Source organism: Varanus komodoensis, unplaced genomic scaffold (assembly GCF_004798865.1).
Source record: "Varanus komodoensis strain SLA01 unplaced genomic scaffold, ASM479886v1 scaffold5, whole genome shotgun sequence".
In the NCBI taxonomy this organism is placed as follows: domain Eukaryota; kingdom Metazoa; phylum Chordata; class Lepidosauria; order Squamata; family Varanidae; genus Varanus; species Varanus komodoensis.
Window position 1 is genome coordinate 24,642,449 of NW_025336087.1, and position 13,792 is coordinate 24,656,240.

General features: G+C 40.5%; 1 protein-coding gene across 1 annotated transcript in view; it reads right to left on the reverse strand.

The window, feature by feature from the left end:
* Positions 1–507: 507 nt before the first annotated feature.
* Positions 508–13,792, reverse strand: part of ST8SIA4 (ST8 alpha-N-acetyl-neuraminide alpha-2,8-sialyltransferase 4) — an 87,214-nt gene continuing 73,929 nt past the window's right edge. The window contains exon 5 of the mRNA XM_044446904.1: positions 508–6,837. Coding sequence (XP_044302839.1) covers positions 6,555–6,837 — 283 coding nt within the window. The 3' untranslated portion in view covers positions 508–6,554. The remainder of the gene's footprint in view (positions 6,838–13,792) is intronic.

The window sequence follows — 13,792 nt, forward strand, 5'->3', positions numbered from 1 at the left end:
AATATATGGTGAGAAGGGATGGGCAGGATCCAGACTTAGTCATATTCAGAATAGACCCATGTCACAGAAGTCTTTGAAATCTAGCGTCCTCTATGAAGGATCTAGCATCTTCTCTATTAAATCAAGGATGCAATTTGAATTTATGGAACTTTTGTGTATGCTGGAGAAATACGTTAATTTTATTTGATTAGGTGACCCCCCCCCCCCGCAAATAGAAGACCAGCTTAGGGGTTGTAATTAGACAAATACGGCCCAGAGGAATGTTGCCCATGGGGTCGCAATGAGTCGGATTTGACTTCGCAACTAACAAGAAGAAGACAAATGCAGTAATTTCATTATATATGATGTCTTAAAATTCAATAGAATTTAAAATCACACAGAAATGTTCTAAGATCTCTTCTTTTGAAATCTATCCCACTATATTTCCTTTTCATGAAATTAAATGAAATTTGCTTGTAGCTCTGTTGAGAAGGAGAAACAGGATACAAAATCTGAGCAAAAACACGCTTCTGGAAAAAGGTTTAATATATTTTACAGGTTGTACAAGTAACAAAGAATTAAACATCAACTCCTGTACACAAATTATATTAACAGCATCAGACAAGATGATTCCGACAGAATACATCTCAACAGTGCACACAAATGGGACCTGGCTATGCTCCATAGCAGTAGCGTATTATTCAGGAAGGCTGTTTAATGCAAACGGACTTCCTCCAGCATACACAGTTAAAACAGTTGTGCTTTTGCCTATCCAGGACAACAGTGCTCTTTTCTAAAGAGAGAAGAGAGAGAGAGAAAGTGAAATTGCACAACATTGCACCATGATCGGGATGTACACCATCTCTACCCAACAGGAGGAAATATTGAACGAACGTGTCTTGGGGCTGAGCCATGTGCTTGAACTTTGCAACCCCCAGGAAAGATTAATGCTGGACCTAGTTAAATTGCCCCACTCCCACCCCCACCCCACCAGAACAGGATAGGGATCGTTGGTTGCAACAGGGCTTTGGGGAACCACACCTCTTCCTCCACATTCATCTAATTTACAAAAGAGAGCGCGAACGCACATTGGGAATTCAGCAGAGGAGGCGTTGAAAGATACATGGAATGAAAAACTCTGCTAAATATGTGCGATTGCTAGTCTGGATTGAAGTTACCTCACCAGATCTCAGCCTAAACGGAAGATCCCAAGAGGCCACACATTTTGCATGCTTACTGAAGTCAACGGGACTTGTAACCATTATGGAAAGTTGTTACGATGTGAACCACTGAAAAGCTTCATCTTGATAGACTTTCAGCATGGTATTTAACATGTGAATGTCTCTTTGTCTCCAAATTGAAAACCATCTGCGAATGCATTCATTTCCACTTAGATCAGGCACAACTCCAGTACTTTGGATCCAGGATTAGGTCTACTCTAAGCAAGGCTATGTCTGGGTCCAACCTATAGTAATTTTTAAATGGTATATTTCTGTGGGCAGTGTACAACTGAGCACTATCCAAACAGGCCCCAAGATCAATTGAAATGTTGAGTATATTTCACATTTTAGAAAGGTAATACGAGAAAACAAATTATCTTAAAGGAGAAAAGCAAATATATTATACATCTATCTTCATCAATATCAGGGACTGTAGCGTTCCAAAGGAAACAGTCATGAATTATAAAACACTGATTCATGATTTACAAACATTCACAAGAAAAGTGATCTGAATGAAAACAAATTCCCTTTCTTACTTTGCATTTATAATGACTCTCTTCCCATATTTTTTATTAAGGCATCAGAGTTTGCCCACTAGATGAATGCTGTAGATAGTGCTGGCCCATGTCAGAGCAGATATTCTGGTAGCAACCAGGCAACAAAATATAGTATGGAAAAAATGGATAGAACAAAATAGTAATAATTACTTATATCTGAACATAAGTAACTCACAACTTGATGAGTGAATAAGAGAGAGTGTGTGTAGGTATATTCCCATTGATATCAAGTTTATGATATGATATCAATCTTATTATATTCTGTGCAGAATATTTTCTCCTCTTAAATCTCAGAAAGGAAAGTTTCAAAAGGTACCCAGGGCAGTAGCGAATGATGTTATTCTGCAAAATCAAATAGTGCTCACAGAGCTCTGATGAATCTCTCAGTTGCACAAGCTCTTGTCCATAACATTTGTGCAGACATGTTTACACAATGTATCTTTAGATGGATTCTACTGTTGAGTACAGTAGAGAATCTAGTTTCTGCTAGCACAACAGTGTACTAAGAGGATGATCCAACTGGATACTGCCTTATGTTTTCGTAACACAGAAATAACAGAATGCTCAAGGAAAAGACACATGGCAGGATCTGAGAAAAAGTTTTCCCCCGTGTCCTCTTGGCATTCAGGGAAAACGTCTGAATTTTCAGGTATCTGAAAATCTCCAAAAGCAACAGATTCTGACAAACAAAAAGCAGCAAAGGATGGTTCTATGTTAGACTCTGGTTATTATACACAAAAGAGGTTAGGGAAGCAGGCAAGACGGCAATGCCCATAAACATATTGTTGTGACATTCTGCTTTACAGGCAATGTCATCTGAAATCTCCAGTGAATTGGATGCAAGACCTGAAAGCCAGGATTCAGCAACCACTGCAGGATCATATTGTAGCGGACTTTTCTGTCTTTTAAGTCAGGTTCAATAATTCATATCCATCACCCATTTCTTTTACAGTCCAATCTATACATGCTTCTTCTGAAGTCTCAGTGCATTCAATGGGACTTGTTTCTATACATTTTATTCTAATTAAAGAGAAAACCTACGTTCCTTCGTGTAGCGTGCTATAAAATGATCGTGCTATTCACCGATTCTTGACAGTTAATGTTTTCTGTTGTAATGACACTGGAAAACTGAAATTTCCCTGAGATGGAAAACATAAAAGTGGTTATAACAAATATTTTAGCCCTTTCTTGGTTATGGACATGGAGGAAAAGCCTGAAGAGGTGAAAACAGACAAATGAGAATTAAGGATCAGGATTAAGTTATGTGAGAAGATGATAAAGGCACTAATCTTAACTTCTTTAAAATGGATGTGTGTAAGATTATACTGGTATGTGCTGTCATTGTATTCTGATTAGACTGTTCTGTTTCAGAAACAGTTCTGAATAACGGTAAAAATGAATCTCAAGCAGCCTATGAAAACATTTTAAAGTTTTCTTATGGACTAAAAATTATACAGTTACAACAAATTGCATTACATTAAGGAGACATCTGTTTTCTTGCTGCACTGAAACAGGTGAACCTATGCATGGCCATAAGTTTGAGCTGGGGTCTTTTATGAGGAAGGTCAACCTTATTTAGTGAGAAAACCCCATGAAAGACATAATGTTAAAAATTATCCACTGACCTCACCGGATATGGATTTGCAGGCATTTAATGGGTCTCCCTGAAACAAATGGTGGCTTATAACCCCTATCTAAAACACAGAGAAGAAATACATGCCTTAATCTTAAAACCAAGTCCTCTAGGATTCTGGACGGCACTGTTCTCACCCTTCCTGTTGCTTAAGTCCATGGGTGTTATTTTATTAACATGATTTTATGGTGGGCAAGGGATTTTACACTTATCATTTTTCCCTATGGATTTGTCATTTCTATCAAGTATATGATGTCCCAACAAGTTACATTATATAGTGTCAAAACATTGAATGCCAGCTCTTGGGGAACAAGGAGGGAAGAAGGCCTTCACATCCTGCTTATGGACTTCCCAAACCTGCTGGGTTGGCCACCGCGGACTAGATATATTGCTGGCCTGACCCAGCAGGCAAGGATGCATCCATAATTCACTAGTAGTAGGCTCAGATTAATCACTGGTTTTCATTTGGTATGCTTTGATCCACAAGTGGGCTATGACTTTAAAACAGCACCATGTCAACCTTTTGGAGATGTACAGAGGTAGATGGATGCATGTGTACATGTCCTGTCACACACAGTGCTAAAACAATATAGAATATAAGTTGGGATGAAAGGTGGCTTCCAAGTTGGAAAGGGTCTGTTACAAGAATGGTTGTGCTTAGACAGGAGGCATTGCCCAGCTCCAAGCTTCAATTTCTTCCACATTAAAAATAACCCACATTCTAATACAACATGATATAAAATTGAAACTTAGAACAGCTTCAGTAAACACCAGAACTGAAGCATTTTCTTGCATGTGCTCGAGATTTTTCCATGTACGACAAAATGGCACAAACTACCCTTTCCTATATACTCCATTCCATGAGATCCAATGAAGATCTACTGGTTGTTTGCTTTGCATCAGTGTTTTTCTTTTGCTCCTACTAAAATGGCAAAATTCTGTGATAAATGAGGAGAGAAAGAGATCACACTTTAATTTCTTTTTCCACTGCAATGCTGGAATCACTCATTAATTGTACTTTGAAACTCTCCCAATCTTTTGAGGTTTGCAACCATTCTGTTTACAACCCTCCTCAACGGCACTGCTGCCATTAATAATTCTCATATATACTCAGAGCAAAAAAGCAGCAATAGAACTTGTTCCAAATAAGAAAAGAAAATGGAGATTGAAAGAAGAGGAAAACCAAAGGAGCTCAGACATGGTATTCTCATCAGCTGTTTATCAGAATATCATAGTATAGGAAAAATGGGATGTTGTTCAGCACTGCAAATAATATGTATCTTGGGAATTAGGAGACTAATATTTTATGTGGCAACTAAATTGAATTCAATGCTTTGCATTTACCTTATTTCTGATTTATCCTGTCTTGATTAAATGAGATTATGGCTGCATTCCAATTTTTGTAAGACGGAAAGCACCTCTGTTTAAAATATTCAAGGTGTACATAATCAGAGCAAAGTCAGGTTAAGGAATTTGTCATTCAAGCAAATCTAGACAGCAGGTTAACAAGAAACAAGGATGGCTGAAAACAAGTTGCTCAGCAGCGCAGAAACACAGTAGTAAATGTACATGTTTCATCCTCAGAAGGAAAATAAACAACATCAGTTATAAAATCAGCATAATCTTTGGTACCAAATGTAAGGGCACCTGCTTGTTAATGGTATCATCTTCATTTGCCAGGTGAGAGAACAATCATTCTTTTAAAACAGCTCAAAACATCAGATCTTTTGAAGAGTGTTTAACTTGTACATTAGGGCAAGCTTCACATTTTTAACTTCTGTTTAAGGCTGAGCCTTAGGCCAAAGAACACGAAACAATAAACAGACCATTTCAAAGCATGTTTAAACTAGCCAGTTTTCCCTTATGAAAAAAGCAGTTTTGGGGCCCTGATATGGAATACATTCCTGATCTGGATATGAGGCCCCACATTAATTTCCTGTGGCTCTCTTCCTGCCTGTTATTTCTACCCCCAAAGTGCTCTTTGTGGCAAACACCAGGAAAGGAGCAGATAGCAGCTACTGTATGTATCTGAGTGAGTGGGGGTGCAGATGGGATTCAGCAGGAATTTGGCACATGGGCCCAATCAGGAAGGTGCTTCCATTCTGGATTGCAGCACCGTAGCATCTTTTTCATCAGAATGAACGAGGCCAGAATGAGCGCTTTTTGAAAGGCATGTTTATTGCAAAATGCCATTTTGTCCTCACAGAAGCACCCACTGCAATCGAGAGACCCTCTGCCCTGGTCTACAAGTTCTGCTGCTCAAAACAGCCCCAGTGAGATGACTGCCACATCCATTATGTGTCAACTGAGTGCTTATGCACCATCTTTGCCAGTAGGGCACGTTCCTGGCAGTGGCTAGTGCTGGTATGGAGAATCTCCAGGGCTTGCAGAAGTCAAACCTGGTGATCGCCTGTTCTCTGTTCTATAGGAAGTCATCCCAGGAGGCAGTCGCAGCTGTAATGCATATATACCAAGCATAAGCTGAACAATAAAATACAATACAGATTTTACAGTATCTGGGTTTTTCTGTAAAAAATAAGATATTCTTCTAAGACCACTTCTTAAAGATTACTTAAAATGTCTGCAGTATTAACTTTTCAAAATCCCTTAAGGGGTTTCAATACCCAAACACCATAGAAAATGAATGACAATTTTAAAAACAGGAAACGAGGAAAGAGAGGGAGGTTATAATACAAAGCCAGGCATTCCCCTGACTGAAGGTTTCTTGCTGATGTTATCCCCTGCTCTACCAACTCCACCATGGATTTTGCTGCCAGATGCTTTTATTTCCTTAAGGGCAGATTCCACCTCCTGGGTGTTTATTCATATGGTGCCTGACTTTGTGGTGGCAAATGAGCAGTAAATGAACTTTTATTTCTTTAACGGGTGATGAATGCATCATTGGAGCTTGTAAACACTACTGATTTTTACATTCAAGCTTTGTTCATAGTGAAAGTGGCACTTGCTCGAACCATTGCACTCAGGATTTAGCACTTCAACAGGTAAAATGTTGGCTGGTAATATAGTTCTGATGCACTTCTTTGTTCTCCAATGGCTTGGTGCAGTGCACTGGGATCTATCCATTGCTTCGAGTCTTCTCCAGTTCTGGAAAATCTGAATGATGAAGCCCATATCCTGCACCTCTCTTTGTACTCAGCATGTGCTTTATTGCTGTACGCATTTCCCCGTTGTCAATTTAAGAGCTCCTCTGCTATGTAACACACTCAAAGTTTTAAATTCTAATGGCATCCTATGTGGACTGGCATTAGAAAAGTATCGATACTTTAGGTCATCATAATAATGATATTTGACTGGTTTCTCATTTATATCCTTTGGAAAGGGCCAGAATCCGTAGAGGTGAATTTCATCACAGAATCTTGTAGCAAGGGTGTACATGAGGAGTCCTGTGCTGGGCCGCTTGATGTAAACTTTGTTGGTCAACCAATAACTACAAGAAAAAGTAAAAGACAAACGGATGGACAAGTATTAGGAAGTCGTCTTGTTTCTCAAATTACACATGTTAAAGTACAGGGTTGGAGCTGAGAACTGCACTGTAAGATCTGTAAGCAGAAGGACTGTCGGATAACAAAGCTCCAGTCTCCACACACTGGTCTGGGAGATACTGCTCAGACCTGTTCCTATCAACATTTGCAGTGATTACATTTTCCAATCATCCCTAATTGGCGGGGGCGGGGGGAGGCAGGAAGATGTCAGAGCTCAGAGGTGAGAGTGTCCAAGCCCTGATCCCAATCGCAAGAGGAATCCTTCCCCTCTAAGGAGCAACAGCTCCTAGAAACAGACAATACCATGCCAGGAGATGAGGGGAAGTCTCAGACCTCTGTGATGACAGAGGTAGAGCCCTGACACCATAGTTGTAGGCCAGGAGGACTCTTCTGAGAGTAAGTGTTGGGTTACAAAGGGAAACTCCTCTGGAGGAAAGGCCTTCTCCTGAGTAGGATGGCAAAAGTGAAACTCAGGAAGCTCCAGCTCCAGCTACACACATTTTCAGTTCTGGCCTAGCCAGGGCAGAAGCAACATTATTTTTTCAGTTCTAGCATGTTGTACTCTGGACCAGGCTTTGGGATTGATCCTCTGTGCTACTAACCCTTACACTGCTGCTTGACCACTGATGCCTGCTTAACTGCTTTGAGCTTTGCTTCTGTTTTGACCACTTCCACTTTAGCCTGATCACATCCTTTGTGCTTGTTCATTCCATTGAACTTTTTGGATTGGCCCCTTAATTTGCTCTAATGCAGAGTGTGATTCAACCATAGCGGGGCAGGAGTCATTCTGTGTATTACTAACATTTTGTTAAAGTATTTCATTTTAGGTATCTGAAAAAAACCCAATATTTCCAAGTTTCCCAACCTCATTAGCATCAAATGTGGAAACATAGTGAGATAGATATAAATATGAGATTTAAAATGTTTAGTGCTTTTATTCTATATAAAATATGCCCCTCAAGCTGCCACTTGTCCAGCATGGAAAAATGTACATTTACCCATAGGGTTTTCCCAATCTGGCAAAAAGAAGTTGGGGGAGGTTTTTGCATCAACAATGTGACAAGAAAGTAATTACTCCCCTGAATCAGCACTGCAGCCTGGATCCAGCCCATTCCCCCTTCTGTGGTAGCTTCTAAAAGACATTTAACAAAAAGAAATCTGATCACAGATCCCCATTCCCTTGCTTAGTTCGTTCCTGACAGAAGTGGTTCTCACAGGATGCAGTGAGACAGCCTTCAGAACTATCCTTTTGCCCATGGAGATGCAATTTTCACTACAAGAAGATTTAAGCACATGAGAATATATTTGCGGGAAACCTAGACCTTATCAAACAGGATTATCTATTTCACTAATGCCATACTGAAGTGCTTCTCTAAATTTCAGCAAAGTAGCAACAATACAAATCTGTTTTGCCAGGCTTAACTTTGGATCTCATTAAACACATGTTGGGCAAGGTGTTTTTCCCCCAAAGCATGTATTAGTAGTGAATGTGACACTCTAAATAGTAAATGTCAAATTAAAAAAAAAAGCGATAGACAGTTGTGGGGGAGCGGTTGATAAAAAAAGAATGTGAAACATTTGATGATTTTATACTTATTTTCTCCCACAGTAATGGAGTACAGAAATAATCCTGACTAGCAGCAAACTCTTTAGGAAATAACTAAGGGCCACTTCTCTAATTTATTCAAACCGAAAATAAATACATCTGGCAGACGCTAAGCTGAGGCGCTCTGATTCTTTGGTTTTTATGCATGTTTGTTACTGTGTCACAAGTTTCAATCAGAAATCTTCTCTTTGTTAGGAGCAGGTTCTAAAATACACACAGCTATATATATTTTGGGTTCCAGAGCAGGCTTATGTTCCTAATTTACATAAGAGGATGCAGTTGGTCTCCAGTACCAGTTGGTAGCTATGTGTATAGATCCTCTGCTTAAAACAACTTAATAAAAGAGCAGATACAGAGCAATTAATATGCCGCTGCATATATCTGATACATGTCTAGGGTGTGTTGAACCACTGTCAGTTCCAGAGAAGGGAATTGGAAGCCTTCACAAGTGGGCAGCTTGGACTGAAGTCTGGATCATCTTACAAGTCTATGCTACAAGGGTTACTATACTCCTTCTTTGGCAGAAACTGGTAGAAAAGCAGGTCTTCTTGGAACAGGAATTTCATGATGTCTCATGCCAGGCACTGGCAGAACCTGTGTCTGATCTCAAGTGATAATGGGAGGACATTTAACACCATGAAACAAGTGTGATTTTGGATTCCAAGCTGTGCCTCAAATTCCTAAGTGGAGGAGACATTGGCAAAGGTCACTATTGCCCTGCAGAAGCTGGACTATAGCATTTGCAGCATGAAATGTTTCAGCTTGCCAAGAGTGAAGCAGAAGTTGTTTTCATGGCTCAAAAAGCCTGGCATTTATTTTGCAGGGAAAGGGAAAAAACCCAATGCAACCCTCTTTCATAATGTACATTTCAACACTTACAACACTTACAAAAGTGGAGCTGGACATACCTTCTTTAGACTCAGCCAAAGCAACTTTAAAACAATGGGTGAAAATATAATCCCTAACAAAAGTGAAGAGATTTACCAGCTAGAAGTTGAGCTCAGCTTCTGTTGCTATCAGGTACCTTCTGGATGAAGGCACACCCTCTCAGTAAGTTGGATTTCCTGTGCTCACAGTTCTGCCCTGAGTAAGCTCCCCTGGATAGGCTAGTAACTGTGCCCAGAGCAGACAATGAGAATTGGCAGCTCTACCTTTCTCTGCTTGAATCCATGGCTTGTATGAACATCTGCTGGGCTTTTACTTTTACTTTGGACTGTATTTCCATGCCTAGTGAAGATTCATATTTATTAGCGGATGGTTAGCAGAGCAAACTTTAGGTTTTGGTCAATGCTTAGGAAAGAAAGGTCATGTGAGTATGACTTCCTAGTCCTCTTCTGCCCACAGATGTGCCAAAACAAGGGTCAGTGTCCTTGGACACACAGGGATACAATGTTTTCCCCTTTGCCACCGCATAACAATGTTCAGCTTCAAGTGCCTTAGTTTATAAAAAGCAACTTCCAGAGCAAATGTTAAAATTGAAATTGTGAAAGATTTTATATCTTTGCTCAATCATCCATTCAGGAAGAGACTGAAGCTATGAAATCAGGAGACCGGGGCTTGGAAGGGCAGCAATGAGAAAACTAGAAAAGATCCTCAGGAGTAAGGAGGTTTCACTGCAAATTAAAGCCAAGATCCTCCACATGATTGTATTCCCAATCACTATCTATGGGTATGGAAGCTGGACAGTGAAGAAAGTTGACAGCAAGAAAATGGATGTGTTTGCAAGGTGGTGCTGAAGAAACCTTTATGAATTCCTTCGACCGACAGAAAGATGAGCAAGTGGGGCCTTCAGCAAATTAACCCAGAGCTTTCCCTAGAGGCAAAAATTATGCTGAAGCAAGAATCATTGGAGCAGATAATATGTGAGGGGGAGTTGAAGACAGGAGAAGACCAACCATAAGATGGATCAATTCCATAACGGAAGCCATAGCCCTGAGTTTACAAGAGCTGAGCAGGGCTGTTGAGAACAGGACATTTCTGAGAGTATGTATTCATGGGGCCACCATAAGTTGAAGACCACCTGATGGCACACAACAAGGATAGCAATAGAGGAAACAATGTGAGAGGTTACTGAGGGGGCCTTCAACAGCCTCTCATTCCTAGCAGATGTCTCACATTTTCTGCTGAGTTTGGCCATAAAGGGACAAAGTGCAAACTCAGGTCAATAATAGTAATGACTAGCAGACTAGAGGTGAACTCCATGGTTTGTAGCAGGTTGAATTCAGAGGAACATGAATGGTGGGGGGAGCACTTAGTGTTGTTCCATAAAAACGTTCATGAAGCAGTTTACTAAAATGTACAGGTCTCTGTATTCAAGATAGAAAGAACTTGAGGTTTGAATATATTCAAATGGAAAGGAAAGAAAAATCGACAGATTTGTCTATGTCTAGTTGACTCATAAGCAGGAACCCTTAGTAACATTCCTTGTGGGTGTGGGCCTGCTAAATGCCCACAATAAAAACTGGCTGATGAGACCACTATGTGGAGAAAGCTAAGAGTGTGCGGGACACATAATGAACCTGCAGCCTTCTCTGCAGTTGTGGCCTGTTTAGAACGATTGCAGTGGATGCTGCTTTAGACTACCTTTTCCTCCATTTGACCATTTACCAACAAACACAACTGTATGAGCAAATTCAATACTTTGAACTGGCTCAAAGTAAATAGTGCAGAAAAGAACACCCTCTGAAAAGGTCTTGGTACTGTGATATTATAATTAAAGAAAAAAAATACTTTATAAATGTGAAAGAAGTGCAATTGAATCCCAATTTCTCTAAATCTAGGAAACCCTGCAAGTCACAGCTCAGTTTTGTAGTTTTCAACCATCTCAAAGAGAAACCAAGTGCATCCAGCTAATGGCTGAGGGCTTTTAACCCACAGTTTAGAACTTAGATCCTTTTACCTGTAATGGATTTGTAATTAATCAACCAATAACACATTTCACCCCAGTAAATCCCTGCCTTCCGGTTTCTGCTTAAAACTATTTTAAAACTGACCCACAGGTTTCTTTGACTTCTATGATTTGTCCCTAGATTATGTAGCTGAGCTGGTTAGTGAACAGTGCTATTGCTTTGCTAAGAGATCAGTCAAAGCTGATTATTGGAAAATTGCTTAACCAGAAAAGTAATTGTTTGATTAATAGGCTTCTTGCAGTACTTCTGTCCCTTGGGTGAATAAATGCAGGTAATTTTTGAGCACTAAGGAATCCCTTTGCCAAGGCAGCATTTTTGGAATATAAGAATTGTACTTATGGAATCCATCTGCCTTACAATAACCAAGAAGCAATGAAGGAAACAAAGAGGGGCCTAAATATACATAATGTTAGCAAGAGAGGCAGTTAACAATTAACTGATAATGTGTCCTTCAAAATACTTCATTGCATATGATCCAGCAGGAGTGCTGTTTATACACTATCTGTTGGACAAGCAAAAGCAATGGTCAGCATGAAATTCCCAAGGGTGGATCAAAGCTGGGATTGCTGGTGGTCTGCTCAAAAATAAGATGCATGTGGTACTCTGGGTCGCCAATCTCTAGTTCTGATCCTGACTGAGAAGGTTTGTACAAGCGTACATCTTGAAAACGGTTGGATGTTTCACCAGCTGTTGATGACTTATGTGTCTACTGCTTATTGCCTAACCAAAGCTGAGATTTAAGCAATACTCTAAAGCTGAGCCTTTGGGTAAAATTACAGATATTCTGTGCATGTTTAGAACAAAGGACAGCAAAGTTGACCAAGTCTCTGATCATTGGCCCTATCCGCTAGGCATTGTGTAAAACAGACGGGTAAGGACATGTTGCTCTAGAATAGGCGGACTTCACTGTGCCAAGCCTTCCTGGTAAGATCCTACAGATCCACCTCAGTCGCTTCTCGCTTCCTCCATTTTTCCCAGTGGCTGCATGAGAGGCCATGCTGCTCAGTCTGACACCACCATTAGCTCTACATGCCTTTCAGTCCCTGGTCAACATATGCCTACTTGTGTGCAGCGAGAGGCTTTTTCTCTTTGCTTAGCAATTGTCAAAAACACAGTTTAGTACATCAGATACAACTTCACAGCCAAGACTGAGCAAGACAATTTGCTGCCGACCATGGAGCAGCATGTGCTGTCCCTTCGACTCCAGTCATCCAAGGCTAGCCACGTTCTTTTGGCACCTCAGGCAGAAAATCCCAGTAGTGATGCTCCCTCTCCTTGGCAGCAAATCCTGAATTAAAAAATCTCCAGCACTGTTCTGTTCTTATTACACCCAAAATTAGCTGCCTGGAATGATCACCTGCCTTCCACCTGAAGGTAGGGTCAGCCTTGATTGCCCCCAAAACTGGGGAGTCTAAAAGGTGTGGTTTGAAGGCATGTCTTGAAGCAACGTTCTCAAGGATTCAGCAAAACAAGCAACTGGGAAATCACCTGCATGCCTGATGTCTACCACAGAAAAAAGATAGTTTTATTTCATTTATCAAATGTACACCCTATCAGGAAAACTGAAATGGCTTTAATAACAGAAGATTAAATAGAACCACTAATTGTTCTGGGATTAGGAGATTGAAAATGCTGATACAATCATTCATCAATCATCAGAGGATACACTTGTCATTTTGTCACAATTTGTTAATCTAGTCAATGGACCTCAAGTGGTGCATTAAATAATATAATTGACATCTGTCACTGTACAAGATTCATTTTGTCTCTCATCTCATTTTCCCCATGGGAAAGGCATGCACTTGAATTTTGTTCCACAGTTTGCTTCCTGCAGCATGTTTGAATCGTGTTACTTCTTGCTCTGTTTTATTTTTGACAGTTTGATATCTTTAAAAAATGGCTGCATTCTGGAAGGTTGAATGTCCAAGTTTACCTAGAAGTCCCACTGGCTTCAGTGAGAGCTACTTCCTGCTTCAGTGTGGTTAGAACTACATTACGAGCACTCCTATAGGAGAAATTGTACCCCAGTCCTTTCATTTTGACAGAAATTGTTTTGGACTGGGGCCAGCACTGGTCATGCAAACAAGCAAGGCTTATTCCCATTACCCACCTGCTTCAAAGAATCTTCAGAATTCTAAACAAAAACTATCTGTTAATACTTTGGCCACCTAATGAGAAGGAAGGACTCCCTGGAGAAGAGTCTAATGCTGGGAACAATAGATGGCAAAAGAAGAAGGGGACGGCAGAGGATGAGGTGGCTAGATGGAGTCACTGAAGCAGTCGGTGTGAGCTTGAGTGGCCTCCGGGGGATGGTGGAGGACAGGAAGGCCTGGAGGAATGTTGTCCATGGGGTCGCAATGGGTCGTGTCCGACCCATTGCGACCC